General features: G+C 37.4%; 1 protein-coding gene across 1 annotated transcript in view; it reads left to right on the forward strand.

Annotated features, from left to right (window-relative positions):
- The first annotated feature begins 4,661 nt into the window (after positions 1 to 4,661).
- Positions 4,662 to 16,570, forward strand: part of rorb (RAR-related orphan receptor B) — a 36,338-nt gene continuing 24,429 nt past the window's right edge. Inside the window, exon 1 of the mRNA XM_055199076.2 lies at positions 4,662 to 4,899. Within this exon, the coding sequence (XP_055055051.2) occupies positions 4,893 to 4,899 (7 nt within the window). The 5' untranslated portion in view covers positions 4,662 to 4,892. The remainder of the gene's footprint in view (positions 4,900 to 16,570) is intronic.

Raw genomic sequence — 16,570 nt, forward strand, 5'->3', positions numbered from 1 at the left:
TTAATAAGACAATCACCTTTAGGGCTGTCATAATGATTAAATAATCATCTCATCACGATTGTTTGACCTCATTGCGATGATTTCAGATCACCGCAATGATTGCACATCTCTCTAAAAATCACAAGGGGGAGCTTCAGCGTCTGTATAAACAAGACAATATCAGATTACTTTTAAATATGTGTTATGTATATTAATATTTACTGCCAGGTAAACCTTGCAAAATATTTAATTTAAATAATCACAACAATGTGTGAAAATTATTTCATAAACAAACAAAAAATGTATGAGAATTAAATGTCAAAGCAATAAAACAGACAATTAATCTTCATAATCGCCAAAGCCCTAAAACAGACAATTAACGTCATAACCCTCACAATTTATTATACAATTAACCGTCAGCCAAATTTCATAATTGTGACAGCCCTAATCACCTTACTTTATTGTTCAAAATGAATGTGTTGTAATGAATTACATAAAGACTATTTAAAATAGAAAGTTGGTTGTGGGTGGTGCCTGAGCATCAGTTTGCTCAGGAAATGCCAACAGCTTGCCCCATGAAACTGTCGAGGTGGACAGATTTGTATCATTACAGGGTGGTTGGGTACACACACACACACACACACACAAATGTAACAATTAAAACAAAATGAAAACAATGAATTTCACATATTAGGTGAGTTTTAAACTTTTTGCAATGTGCTATAACGTTGCTGGTTTCTGATCATCCTATTTTAATGCCAGGTAATGTCAGACATTTTGTTTTAACATATTTTTTGAAAACCAGATCTGTGTTTTTAAGGGGTCATAGCGTAAAAATCTGACTTTTTCCATGTTTAAGTGCTATAATTGGATCCCCAGTACTGCTATCAACAGTGTTGGGAAAAGTTACTTTTAAAAGTAATGCATTACAATATTAAGTTACCCCCCAAAAAAAGTAACTATTTGCGTTACTTATTTACTTTTTATGGAAAGTAATGCTTAAATTACTTTTTAGTTACTTTTTCTTGGCTGAGGCTTGATCTCTTTCAGGCCTTGCAGGTGTTTTATGACTGAAAAGTTCTGCATTCAGAAATTGCATAATTCGTCACAAAAATGTCGAGCTCTGGCCTGCCATCTCAGTTTCTGACTCAAACTGTTCCCATACAAGCTGCTACGCATAGAGTGCATAATGTGACTACGTTTAATTTAATTCAGTACATAATTTTTTTTATCAAATTAATTCAACTAAAAAAGTAACTCAAATATTAATGTGTGAATTTAAAAAGTAATGCGTTACTTTACTCGTTACTTTAGAAAAGTAATATTATTACGTAATGCACATAATTCGTAATGCGGTACCCCCAACACTGGCTATCAACCTAGAAAATGTGAAAAAAATCAACCCAGTAACTTTATTTTGGTAAGCCATTCTTTGCAAACATGTGGAAAAGGTCGTTCAGATTTCCCCTGTTTTGTGAGGTAGGTAGCAAGGCCAACTACAATACCACCCCCTTAATCTGCTCTATCCAACCACAGCACTGCCATTTAGTGCAGAGAGAAAGAAAGAAGAAAAAATTATTGACAGCACAATTGAGTTTCAATTGCAACAAACCACCATCATCGTGATCAGTGTTTGCATTTTATCAGCTCATTTGCATTTTAAAGGAAACACCCAAAAACGGCACATTTTTGCTTACACGTACACAATGGGAATTTTAACATATTATAATTAATTATCTGTGGGGTATTTTGAGCTAAAACTTCACACGTGCACTCTGGGAACGCCAAAGACTTATGTTACATCTTAAAAAAATCTCTTAATATGACCCCTTTAAAGGGTCTAAAAAGTCTACAGAAACTCTTTTAATGTTTCACATCAACATTTATTAAGCTCTGAAAACTAAATCAGCAGGAAAATTATTTTGAGAGTTTGCCTCAAGGCATATGAGGATATTTTAATGTGTCATACAAAAATCCTACACATTCAGTGAAACATTAGATTTAATATCTTAATAGCTTTGGATTGGGAGAAAAATCCAATTAATATCAACTGATTGGCAGGCTTCTGTACTGTACTGAAAATGTTTGGTCTTATTAAGAGCTTGATGAGAAATCTACTTATTACTTGCTGATACAGATGAGATGAGCTCCAACTTTATTAGTTTCGCAATAAAATTATAACTCAGTCCCTTTGGCTTTTTTGGGGTCACCAGCTGAGAGATTCTTTATAGTGCATCTGATCATTTATTAGTGTGCAATACTTATTTAATTAGATGAAAATATATCCTCATATTTAATTGGAGAGTTGTCAATGTTTATAATGTCATGATTTATAGAAAAAAACAACAGAAATTACAACATTCTTGTAAAAGTGTGGTACAAAAACTAGATGATAAAACCCTTGATTATTTAAAAAGAACAGATTTCATTTGTTTTGCATGTATGTGTGAGATATTGTGCAGGTGCGTGTGTGTAGAAAAGTACAGTGATCTTTCCCACTGCCATTTTTCAAGGTGACACGACTCGGCTCCTTTAGGGCTTTCTTTCCAATTCTTTTTGGGATTGAAATTATGATGAAGTAATTTTTTCCCAGAAAATTGCCTCTGTCACTTGTGGTATCTTTCTGTAAATTTCTCAAGTGTATTTTTCCCCTCTGTCTCTCTCGCTCTCTGAAAGCCAATGTCATTCTCTCAACTCATTACCACAGCAAGGATCTTCATCATGTTGACATTTGACATGTAGATCTGAATGGGGAGACAATTATCTGGTGAACTCTGATCTACATACCTAAATATCGTGTTGAAGAGTGATAGAAATAAATTGAAATACTTGACACAAATACTCAGAAACTCAAAGAATGCATCATGATATTTCGGCCTGTGATTTTAATTCTGCTTCTTAGTAAAATGTTTTCTTCTGTAAAGACACCTGCTTGTTTCCAGAGTATGATATAAAGGCATATGTCATTTGAGAGTTAAGGGGAACCCCTTTGAGATCTAGTGCCCTAATTTTTATTTTCAATGAAAACTTATCCAATTATATTTAAGTTAACTTCTTGATGGTCGATTCAAGGACAAAATGAGTTGCATAAATATGCTTTAACCTTAATACCGGGAATGTGTATCAACTAATGATTCTGTTTGTAAACCCCAGTCAAATTTAAAAAAAAATAAAAATAATGACTAACGATGAGGTGGCCCATGCAACAAACCATTTGTGAGGAGTACTGTGCACTTATGAGAAATAACATCACAATTTAGACATTCCTGGGTAATTCAGTTTGACAGCAATGTATTACAAAAACATACAGAAACACTGGAATTAGGAAAAAGAGAAGAAAAGCGAGGACACAGGAGAAGCATTAGTATATCGCACTGTTTCTTAAGAGATGTTTTTAACTTAAGCAGATTTAAGACACCACAATCCACATTTGGATCATTAATTTATTACTGATATGACATGGCACATAATTGTCAAAGCGTTTGTTAGAATGACTTAATTCTTATATTACGGTTATTATGGCTTTTGTCGAATGTACACTGCATGTAAATTTCATAAACGTTAAGCGCACTATGACCTATCTATTCCACTTCACGGGTTACATGTGTTTTTCAACATTCAGCCCTTTCCTGAATAGCCACAAAAAAGCTTTTTGTTCAACAACAGTGCTGTCACTCCTGGACAATACCTTACAATCTCCAATGGAGCGGTCGGCTTTATTGTCATCCTTGCTTCTTGTCATTACATCACAATTATGAGTTTGCCCATAGAGGGGAAATGGAAAATAGAAAAGGGAAAAGGAAAATGTAGGTCAGTGGTGAGTTGCTGTGGGCAGTTAGTCTTTGCTTTGCCTTGATGGGTCTATGGCACTGTCTCCACCTCCCAACAACCCCCCCAATCACCCTACACACAGACGCAGTAAGCAATTTCAGACAGTATAAGCTATTTGCTGTTTAAATTGATATGACCCCTAATTATTCATATTTATCAAAACTTTATTACTTCCAACTTTGTATACTTTAATAAATCTTAATGTGTTGAAAAACAAATGTACAACAAAAAATAGCTGGTTTACATTTATGCTTTTGGCTGATGCTTTTATGCAAAGCGATTTACAGTGAATTGAATGTATCTTTTATCAGTATGGGTGTTCCCTGGGTATTAAACCCCATGACCTGTGCACGGCTAATGCTATGCAGTATCAGATTCAAATTTACTGGATAGTACTGTATTTCAGGGGCCAGCAAAGTAGAAAGTAGCCTAAAGATTTTCAAAAGAGAACAAGGATGTTCTCTTTAAACACTGTAATGCAAAACTCTTCTCATTTTTGTTCTGTTTGTCACTTATGTTCATGCTGCACACCACAATCTCTCCACACTCTCTTACAATTTATTTCTAGAAAATAATTTATTTTTATTTACTCCAGTAATAAAAGCCATTTTAATAGAGAAAATTTAGTTGTTTTGTAGATACTTCACTTGTGAAAGGAAGTCATTTCATGCAGGCGATGTGTGTGCAGTCCGTAATCAGAGTTATAATCAGTCCCGCGTCTCGTCTGGATAAAGTGTCCGACCATCCGCTTTAAACAACTTAATAATAACTGAAGACGCTAGAAAGTGGGCGGAGCAAAAAAGTGTCAGTCCAATCCGAGCTCGCGCGCGCCAGCCTTGCGCTCTCCTCCGCTGAAAACCTCCGCTGGGTAAACGCGCTCGCAGATGCCATGTGAAAACGCGCATGCTGGCCCTACCGCTCGTTCTCGACCGCTTCACGCGCGCCTCTGGAATGCTTTTGCAGTGCAGTCTCGCACTTTGACGTTGACGAGACGAGGCGAAAACTTCACGCAGGATCTTGTTGTTTTTTACTCTGGTTTATGTTTGTTTCTTCATGACTGACGTGAGCAAGGCGCCACCACTATGCGAGGTAGGAACGCAAGGTTTCTGACAGCTCATGTGAATCTTTGTAATGTAATCGTATTCTCACCACAACGTCCTGTACGCATAGTCTGTTCATCTTGGTCGCTTACATGAATTCATACTGGTTATGTTAATGGTTTTGGGGTATCCACGTGTAGGCTAAAAATGTGTCAGATGAACGAACATATTGACAAATTGACATTGCATGTCATACTCAGGGTTCTGGTATAAGTGCAAATGATCTTCAAAGATATCAATCTAAATCTCGTGTTTATGAAGTCCACGCGCCTTCAACAGTCTGTTGTTTTGTTTAGCGAGACAAAAACTCAACTCCAACTTCTCTAAAGTGTGCAGTTGTGTTTATGTGCCGAGTTTAAGATGCAAATGTTCAATTACGTATTTGCGTTTGTGCAAGCAGTTTTGTGAGTTTTATTTACATATGGCAGCCTCTTTGGACTGTAGCCTAGTAGATTTTTGCACATAAATCTTTATAGGTTTGGAAAAGAGTACAGTTTTATCAAAACTTACCTGTGTGATTTTGGGAAGTGATGTCGGTGATATTTTAAGTCAGACCTCTGCGGCATGGGTAACGCGTTCTACTGACCCATTTCCGTCAGTCAGGCGCCGCTACGCGCTGAAAACGTCGAAGTGCAGCACCGATGTCCACGCGACCCGGGTTCAAGGCGCGCTTTCCACCTGCAATCAACCTAGAGAACAGTATTTTTAAAAACTTGATGTGTTTGAAGAGAAAAGTGCTGCAAAAAGGAAACAGTTAGCATATACAGTGAAAATTGAGAAGAAGGCGGGTTGAAGTCTAATATTATATTTTAAATGAACGCAACTTTCAGTCTTATTATAGTCTATTTATAGACCCGCAATTGAATGGTTAGGGCGTCCCTGACATAATTTGTTATAATAACAGGCTAATACAAATGTAGATCATAAAAAATGTTGTTTCTTATTTTAAATTACAGTTAAAAAGTTATTAAATTAATTAGGAATCTTTTGTTATGTATATGCTAAGTGACAGGACTTCATTATTATACATCGAATAAATATTCAGATTCTTCTGTATTCTTTCGGGAAAAGTACGCACATATGTTGAACTTTAACCTAATTTAGAATAGAAATCACAAAACAGTTGCTTATTCTATCGTAATCCTATGATTAACCTATTTATTTGTTTTATTTATTAGTTTTCAGTGCATCTACTAAAATTTACATTTGCATTTTAGTCAATAGCGGACGCTTTTATCCAAAGTGACTCACAAATGTGGAAAAAAAAACGGAGCGATTCGTCCTGAAATATCTGAGCAAATATAGCCTATAAATAAACCAACAAGTTTAACTTTCTCGACATTTTGATTCTGGAGTTAAAAAAGAAGAAAAAAATATGTATGCTACTTGGTATTCCCTCTTCTTCTGCCCAGACAAACTTTTGGATGCGCTCTGTAAAAGTGCGCTTGCCCTGGGAAAGGCCCAAAACACCCTTTTCGTCTCTGTGACACAACCTACCCACGGCCCCAGAGCATCTCTCTACTGCTCTTTGTATGGCCCAAAGGATCATGTCAGAAAACATTACATCAGTATACTGTATGAGGCCCCTTACCGGACCCGGAGCCCATCTGACATCAGCCAACCGCGGGGTTTTACTATTAAACTACTTTGTTATCAGGTAATTGGGTATAGAAAAGCCATATAATCTCGTAAAAACATTATTTTAGTGGTTTTCATGTCGTCGGCCACTGTAAGAAATGCGTAACAGATCTTTATTCTTTTAAATTAGAGATGGGATGACTCAGAAAGTTTAATTTTTTACCCTAAATGTTGTGTTGCTTTATAGAAAGAGAGTAACATTTAACAAAATAAATATTTTACTGTTCATTTATTTACATAGTGTAAAATAAAAATGTTGATGGTCATCATATCTAGTTATCATGTTTTATATGCATTTACCAATAATTTCTGCCATTGGTAGGGTACAGATTTAAATGTTTGTTTCAACCTATAAGCAGATGACAATTACAATCAAAGACTGTAAAGAATATTAAAAGTATTAAAATAATGTTTTACATATATGATTTATTTTCTTTATAGCCTACTAAATTGTTTTTATCATTATTTATCAATCACTGATTTAGTATAATCACACTGTCAAACCTTAGTTTAGCTGAAAATGCTCACTGAAAGCGTATGTTACTAATGCACTGGTTTGTTTGTTTGTTGAGTGTGTTTGTTAATAATTACCCAAAGATGTGTTCTATTGGTCAACACATTCAAGTTGCCTCATTGATCAGATAAGGACTTGTGCTCCAATACATGTATCTGATGGATTATGGTTCGTAACTCTAGTTCTTTATTCATTTCAAACCATGTATTCTCTTTTTCATTGTATAGTGCTGCTTCAGGGCTGGTGTTAGTTTTCCCACAACTCTGTCACACGCAGATCACATTCAAACTGTGTTGGCATGGACACACACACACCATACAGCTTGATTGTTTTAAACCTTCACTCCCCCCTCATTTTTATTTTTTTGCAAGGAAACATATCTGGTCTGTGTTTACTCCATATCAGCCTGTTATTTTTGTGAATGTTATTGCCTTGTTGTTTGGTCCAGGCTCATCTCAATCCATGCCGCATGAAACCCTGAGCCGCAGACACAAAAAGAGACAAAGTTACGCATGAACTCCCAATGCCAATAGCTTTTAGCATCACATTGGCTTACGGAGGGAGAAGCCCTCTCTCTATCGACCGGCTTGACGTTGCGTGGCTTAGCTTGCCGATAGTTGGATCAATATGCATGGCCTGCTTGACCATGAGCTGTTTACAGTTCAAGATCCTAGCAGTAAATCTTTTGTCCCATGTATCTCCAGACTTTAGGTTTTTCAGGGACAGTGCATGTGTGACTGTGTGTGCATATGTTTTCGATTGTAGTTCGGATTGAGATCACATTGACCACATTACAGGATGCATTACAAACTGTTTCAAATCTTTAATCAGGCAGTTGGCCAACAATAACCAAGTTAAACTACTGAGCTGCTATTTGTATATGCTGTGTGTTCTGTATAATAAAAACGCAATTACGTTTTTATGCAGAAACATTAAAAACCTCTCTTTTAAATTGAAAAGAAAACATAAAACTAGTGTACAATACTTTCAGTTATTGAATCTTCCCTGTAGTTGGATAAACGGCTAAGCCGTTGTTGATGTTTTTCATTTCATACCTCATAAAGTCCAGCACCCCAGAAATGGGGTTTCCACAGTAGAAGCAGACAATATTTCTGACTGCAAAATGACAACAAGCGACGTGTAGTGTAGTAATTTCACGTCATTGTTGTGATTGCTGTGAATTTTACTGCAGTTCTTTGTAAAAGACTGAAGATTATATCGCTATATCACATGATCAATTGTTTACTGTAGCTGTTAGTTTTTTCACTGTTCTGCTGACTAACAGCTTGTACTTACGTAACCTGAGAAAGATTACGCAAAGAAAAGCAGGAGATGTAATCCCCTAAAGTGAGAAAGAAACTGCAGTTGCGCAGCCAGCACAAACCTAATCCTTTCTGTATGCTGCATACAGCGTTTCATGGTATGTTTAAACTTCTGAATAAACGTTTTAACATATTCATTCAGAATGCAACATACTCCTATTCTACAGTAATGAATAATATAAACAGAAATAAGGAAAAGTTTTGAATCCTACAGTATGTGACTATAATGTCAACTAGAAAGTGTGTCTGCATTATTTCTCTTTACTGTGAAAGTATTATTTTATCCCCCATAGCATTGGACGCTCTAAAAAAATGCTGAGTTGTTTCATCCCATGGTTGGGTCAAATATGGTCAAACCTAACTATGAAGTTAAAAATTAATCTAGAATTTAATCTATTGACTGAAAACATGTAGACTTGTGTCATCTGTTTATCGAGACCTTGTTTAAGACTTAAAGAGAGAACAACTCTGGGAGAGACAGCAATATAAGACTTAAAGGAATAGTCTACTCATTTTCAATATTAAAATATGTTATTACCTTAACCAAGAATTGTTGATACATCCCTTTATCATCTATGTGCGTGCACGTAAGCGCTGGAGCGCGCTGCGACGCTTCGATAGCATTTAGCTTAGCCCCATTCATTTAATGGTACCATTTAGAGATAAAGTTAGAAGTGACCAAACACATCAACGTTTTGTTGGGAGTACTTCGACTCGGCGCAGTAACACCCTCCCTCTGCCATTATGAGAGTGAGAAGGGGAGCGGACTTTTCAGGCGAGTCGAAGTACTCCCAAAAGTGCTATTACGCCATAAAATATAGTTCCTCTTTTAAATCCGCTTAGAAAAGCGCTACGTTTTATTTTGTACCACCAAACTTGCTCGTATAACTACTCGTCTTAAATAGGAAAAACGTTGATGTGTTTGGTCACTTCTAACTTTATCTCTAAATGGTACCATTGAATGAATGGGGCTAAGCTAAATGCTATCGATGCGTAGCAGCGCGCCCCAGCGCTTACGTGCACGCACACAGATGATAGAGGGATGTATCAACAATTCTTAGTTAAGGTAATAAGATATTTTAATATTGAAATTGAGTAGACTATTCCTTTAACATGTGCTTTAGTGTTTGCATCCCCACAGTATTGCATCGCTGGCATTTCTGCATGTTTTTGATGCTTGTTGGTTTTATTAGTTCTTTTCGACTGGTCTCGCCTTCACTCAGTGTCCATTCATTCAATAATGTGTGCTGTGGATAGTGACACCTGGGCTTTTGATGTGTGAGGGGTCTGGGAAGATGTATGTGTCATTGTCTTTGGAAAATATCTTATTTTCAGTCGTGCTTTTGTGAAAGCAGAACATGCTACCTAAACATTGTTTTAACTCTTCAGCCAGATAAAATGTGTTTCTGTGGAAAGGTCTACTGTTTCACCTCAGGCAAAGAGAGAGAGACGGATAGAGAGAGATACATAGAGAACTTTACTCTTACGCTTTAGAGAGAAAACTAAAACACATGTTATGTAACACAGAAATCGGATCTAGAGTAGAGCTCTCTTTTTTGTGTGGTACACTATATGAGTTTGTGTCCTCAGACCTCAGTTGCATGGGAAAACTGGACATATTTGACACATGGATTGCACAGAAATCTACATATAGAGAAATATCATTACCATGTGTCTATTGCACCTTCATAGTAGGGATGGGCACGGATATTCGAATATTCGAATATTCGATCGGCAATAATAATTCGAATTTAAAAAATGCTATTCGAATGTTTGTTTGTTTTTAACGTGCCACCAAAGGGTTATGACTTATTTAATGCTTTTTCACTTCATCTATACTCTTTTACAGACTTAAATGTAAGATATACATGAACATTAATTCGTATATATTTCTGATTGTTTGGCACTGCAGATTGCAGACGAATTTAAGTTTTTTTTCTTTTATCTCCGGGTTTGGCCGCGCAGCGCCATATTTGGCAACCGGCTCAGTGAGGGCTCACGTGTTATTAAACGTGCTTCTCCGCCGCCCGCATCAACACATCATGAGAGATTTGTAAGCTTTCTGTTATTAAGTCTACTTTATTTTGTTAATAACGAGACAGACACGGAGAACGAAATGAAACGGAGAACATTTATAATATGCGGTGCTCTTTCAAAAATGAACCGGATAACTGCACATGGCTGTTTAAAAGCAAAGCTCCGTCTTTGTGAAATCTTGTTAAATTAAGCTAACGTTAGTAACTTTGCACAGTCAACAATAATCTATCGAGCCAGCTTACGTTATTTGTAAAATAATGTTAAATACAGATATTCAATCCGTCTGTTGTTTTTATCGGATAACCATCTCACGTGCAACACGAGGAAGAGTTTTCTCCGCAGCACCGGCATTATTGTATCTAGTCAGAAGAACGGGCTTTCACCGAAGCAGGTAGGGTAAAGATGGTTTCTTTATTCACAAATACATGTCAAACTAAACTGAGAAGATATTTATATGTTGACTGAGCAGTCGGTTATGTAGATGCGTTTTTTCGTTTTCTCCGGGCTCTTATTTGGAGTCTGTTTAAGGGTTTAAATGATGATAGCCTACTTTGTCAAGTCCTCAAACTTTAAACTTCGCAAGTCCTCAAACTTCGCTTAGATTTGGGGTTAATGTATAATATTTGGTATAATATAATGTATGTAAGATCCAACAGTAATGAATTCATACTAACGACCGACTTGAAACTAAGGGTTTGACTGACTCAGACTTCGCTCCGCATGGGGTTTTAACGCTTTTTTTTCTGTAGGATATTTTTAAGAAGAATTTAAAATATATATATACAATTTACAATGTTTTCAACTTAAAAATACATACATACATATACATACAGAATATAAGTTTAGCTTGTTGTGGATATTTCCTAATTATAAGCCTTCTGTGAAATTATGAAAAAATGAAAAATACAAAAGACACATGTCTTAATTAACATAATTTAATAAACGAATATTCGAATATTCGTTCTTTATGAGCTTAAATATTCGAATAGTAAATTACTGGAAAATGCCCATCCCTACTTCATAGTCCTCCTGAACTCTTGTCTGTTTAAAAGGCCTCGACTCTTACACAGCAAACTTCAAATCAAACTAACGTAATTAAATGCGCTTTAAGAAAATAATATTAAGACTAGATTAAGAACTTGTTAAAATCTATACAACAGAAGAATTGTCTGTGTGAGCTTTAAAAAAAGAGTCTCTTGAAGTGACGTAGACGAAGAGCAGGAGTGATGTTAGAGAATGCTTAAGACAGATAAGGATACTGAGATGGAGCGATCAAGGGAGACAGAGAGATGAGTGAGAGAGAGAGTCTGAGCTCTCAGGTGAAGAGAGGCCTTAGATTGTCTTTGTGATCAATTTGCGTCTTTCAGAGAGGGGCCCCTGGGGCCACTTTGGGGAAGGACCTCGTTACATGGAATTAAATTGTGGCCTAAGGCGAGCTATTACCATCTAGTCCTAAGAGGAAAGCTTTAAAGAGACATACGGGGAGCACACACGCACACATCCACATAGCAATATTTAGAGAATAGAGGCATTTTGGTGAATATTAGATTTTATTATTTAGCTGCTGATAGCACAAGACATTTTATAACATGCAGTACATTAGAAAATATCTCATGTATGACAAATTGTAAATATGTGAATAAAAACAACAATCAGTATCAGGGTAACTTGATAGAGATCACTCAAAGATTATATATTTTTATATGATGATAATTAGTTATAATTGTTTTATTCAAAACTAATGTTTTTACAGTAAGCGGAAAGTTCGATTCTATGCTTGTTTTATATAGCAGTGATTTTGTATATTGGTTTCAAACAGCCCCATTTCAAAGCCCCATCTTTTAGGTATTGGGTAAGTAAGGAATAATTGACGACGGGCCGTTTAATTTTTTGAAAAATAATCCACACCTGAGGTGGTAATGCAGTTTTGGAATTAGCAACAGAGGCTTTAGATGAGATGCGTAAGAAAATAGTCTAAACAACATCTGAACAATAGTTAATAATATTAACCGAATGTTTAGCACATATTATACCTTCATCAAATACCTTGGCTTTATATCTGCATAATCCAGGGACATAACTGCAATAGACATTAAAGGGGACATGTTTCCACCAATAATCAGAAACTTTGATATTTTTAAGATACATACATATAGCTCTAAATGTTTTGGTCCCCCCAATGTTCAACATGTGGTTCCCACCATCATGGTTTGTTGGCGGAATTCATTCATTCAAAGCTAATTTACAAAAGAAAACATGTAAGACAAGACACACTTATTGTGTGTTCACATCAGCCACGGTAGACGTGGCAAAACGCACTATTTGCACGTAGTTGGATACTTGAACATTTTGAGTTTACTTACTTCATTCGTGTGTGAAATTATATTAACATGGATATCCGCCAAAGTTCAGATTTTTTTTAACTCCCACTGTAACGCTCAATTCACGCCGAACGCACCGTGCCCTCCGCGCTGTACCGAGCCGCAGGATGCCTATTCGCATCTTTGTATTGACTTAACATGTACATCACTCGCGCTTGCCGGCCGCCTCTTCCGCGTCTGTTATAAATGCCACATTAGGGCTGATCACACCAAACACATTTTAAACGCTTGAAAACGCAAGGCGCTTGATCGAGACTAAAGGGCTCATTATAGTTGTGTGTAGGTCCTATGGCATAGCCGCGACGGCGTAGGTTCCGCGCCGGTTTTTATTTATACTTTTGCGTTGTTGTCTGCGTCGATGTGCAAACACACAGCGCAGGCGCTGTTAGGCTGTTACCACAGTAGCAGCGCAAACGTCAAAGAAGAAGAAGCTTAGCAAGTTCACCCACAAACGAAGAAGAAACAGCAATTTGTTGTGTACAATTTGAGAAGACCAGCAATGATGGAAGTAAATAAACAGCGACTTTTGATGCAGTTTGAGTTAAATCACTCCTCAACTTGGCTCATCTTTGTTTTCACCATCACAAATGGAAATACCTATGGTCAGGTTTTTTTCCTGATGGGAGGGGTTCTGGTGGACCAATCACCTGGGTCCTTTTAGGGAGGTCTGAGATCACTTGGTTTGTTCATACACCCTGAACTGCTCCGAGAGCGTTTGGAGGGCTCAAACGAACTAGGTGTGAAAACACCCTTAAGTTTCGTCCAGACGTAACGGCAACAACTCGGGTGCCACCGATATACTTTCTATAAAAATAAACCTAAAGCGCTTAAAAAATTTCATTTAAAGGAACAGTATGTAAGAAATGTATATCAATTAATACTAAAATGGCCCTGATATGTCACTAGAAGAAATCATTTTCATTTCAAATACTTATATCACTCACAACAGTGGTCTGGCCAGGATATTGTCATTTAAAAAGTGGAGTGGCAGCCCTCAACTGATGTTTATGTTGTCATTCACACCAAACACATTTTAAATGCTTGAAAACGCAAGGCGCTTGATCGAGACTAAAGGGCTCATTATAGTTGTGGTCCTACGGCGTAGCCACGACGGCATAGGTTCCGCGTTGGTTTTCATTTATACTTTTGCGTCGTTGTCTGCGTCGATGTGCAAACACACAGCGCAGGCACTGGTAGGCTGTAACCACAGTAGCAGCGCAAACGTCAAAGAAGAAGCTTAGCAAGTTCACCCACAAACGAAGAAGAAACAGCAATTTGTTGTGTATAATTTGAGAAGACCAGCAATGATGGAAGTAAATAAACAGCGACTTTTGATGCGGTTTGAGTTATATCACTCCTCAACTTGGCTCATCTTTGTTTTCACCATCACAAATGGAAACACCTATGATACAGGTTTTTTTCCTGATGGGAGGGGTTCTGGTGGACCAATCACAGCGCTTGCGGTCCGCGTAGATCTGACGCATTGTTAAAATTTTGCGGGGTGCACGTCATGCTACGCATTGGCTACGGATAACCTACGGTGTAGCTACGGCGTAGAGCTTACGCACGACTTCACATCACAATGTTTTATGGCTGAACATCGAACTGTCAAGGAGTCGCACAAATAAAAGTAACATTATTTTCAGCAGTTTAATTGAGATTATATTATGACACTCATGTTTTATGATACTTTTAATAAATTGTTCAAACAGTTTTAATAGTAATGTTTTTGTTTTGAATCGCTAGTTAAGGCGCTAGCTAGCAGCTAAGTTATGCGCTATTTGTTGAGCTCAGCTCAGGCAATCGATATCACAACCTGAGACGACGGCATCTTTGTTTCTGTCAACGCTTGTCTTTTTACGTAGCAGCCAGTTAGCGGCAAGGGAAGGTGACGCAAACGGTAACTAGTGGTGTCTCATTTTTTAGACGATCTGTCTTACCCCTTAAGACAGAGAAATGAGATTGGCCCTAAGAGTTGCACTAGGTGGTGCAGTTCTGTCACCACAAAGGAAAGCCCGCCTCTCCCCTCATTGGATTGGACAACGGAAAAACCGCAAATGACGTCAGGTACTTTCCAGCTCAGAGCGTTCCTTCAAAAATGTGCGGCATGGGAGGCAGCAAAATGCGAGGCATTCAGTGTGCATAACACTCACTGTCCATAACACTCACTGAAAACCATTTAAAAAGGCACCTGCCACTGCCATAAACGCGTTCTGTGTGATCCGCCCCTTAGAGGGTTTTGCATCTGAGAACTATTTCTATTTTTTGCCCAATTTACCTATTAGGAAAAAACACCAACATATACTTTCCCCTCCAAAAACACTTTACATCAAAGTTTACATATAAAGCAATACTGTATATCGTTCGACTGGAATTATGTAATTCGGATAGAAGAAGAGTGAGAGAGGACACTGTCCAAACACCCAGATATGACACACGGCTATGCTACCCTTAGGCTGAGTGACTTACTAACCCACTTTAACAGTTTACACAACACACATACAGAAGTCCATTGGGTCACAGTGCCAGACTTGCTCTTTGTCACTGTGTGCTACAGTATGTGCAAAATTTCTCACTTAGAAACAACCTGCTTATCACAATCAGCATCTAACAAGAGCACAGTTTTGTGTCATGTGTTTTTCATGTCTTTGCTAATGACTTGTTTGAGTGAAACACTTGTTCAATCCTGCACAGACACATACACACAGACTCACAGTGTCATTAAGGAAAGTTCAAAGGTTGATGAGGTCAATGAGGTTGTGTTGGTTGAGGTCTGGCAGGTCATGAAGGTCAGACTGATGGAGTGACTGTGACTCAAAAGGGCCACAAGTTCTTTTGTTTTCTGAAGAGGAAGTTTATGTTTAGTGAATGTCTGTTAGATAATACAGGTCACTGTTTAGTCCCAGTGTGTCTTAAAAACATATTGAGGTTTCATAATACCCAACAATTGAGGGTTTGACCATGAGAGCTTCCTTTCCTTACAACATCACACTAAATGTTTGAAAACACAAAATGTATGTCGGTATATTACTCTATTTTAAGTGATTGATTTTCAAAAAGTCAGGGAACATCTCAGGGAAACTTTAGTGCAGAATATAATTTTGCCGCAGTTCCTTTGGTTCAGGACTTTTTTTAGGGATGCACCGAAATGAAAATTCTTGTCCGAAACCGAAAACCGAAAAAGGGAAACCAAGGCCGAAAAACCGAAACCGAAACACCCAAAGAAATTATTATGCCAATTATTAGTACAATTGCATTTATGGCTATCACTGTGTACTAACTTTACTAGGGGTGTGTGACGGATAAAAAAACTCAAAGTTTGGATCACATTACAGTTTTTGAGGCACAGATCAGATTATTTTTCGGATCAGCAAAAAGCAGGTGGGAAAAATCTAATAAACAATAAAGAAATTGCAAACATTTACAAAACAGAACAAAGTAATCTATACATACACTTAAGACATAAACAAATGTTTTTATTAGAAAAAGAATACTGTGGAGATAATTTTGTTTATATGTGCCCTGTCAATAACAGCGAGATTTTATGTTTATGTTTTATTCGCCAAATGTATGTTAATGGATTACAGTATGAGACACATTAGCGCGACTCTCTCTAAAGTTTACACATCAAGACATGCTTAATCTTTGCAGACGCGTGCAAACAGCTTGACCGTGAGTGAAACCTGGTTGAGCACGAAGGGGAGGGGTGTGTGACGACTGATCACCGTGAGTGAAACCCAAGCGCTAGCGCACGGATGGGAGGGGCAC

Source organism: Misgurnus anguillicaudatus, chromosome 22, assembly GCF_027580225.2.
Source record: "Misgurnus anguillicaudatus chromosome 22, ASM2758022v2, whole genome shotgun sequence".
In the NCBI taxonomy this organism is placed as follows: Eukaryota; Metazoa; Chordata; class Actinopteri; order Cypriniformes; family Cobitidae; genus Misgurnus; species Misgurnus anguillicaudatus.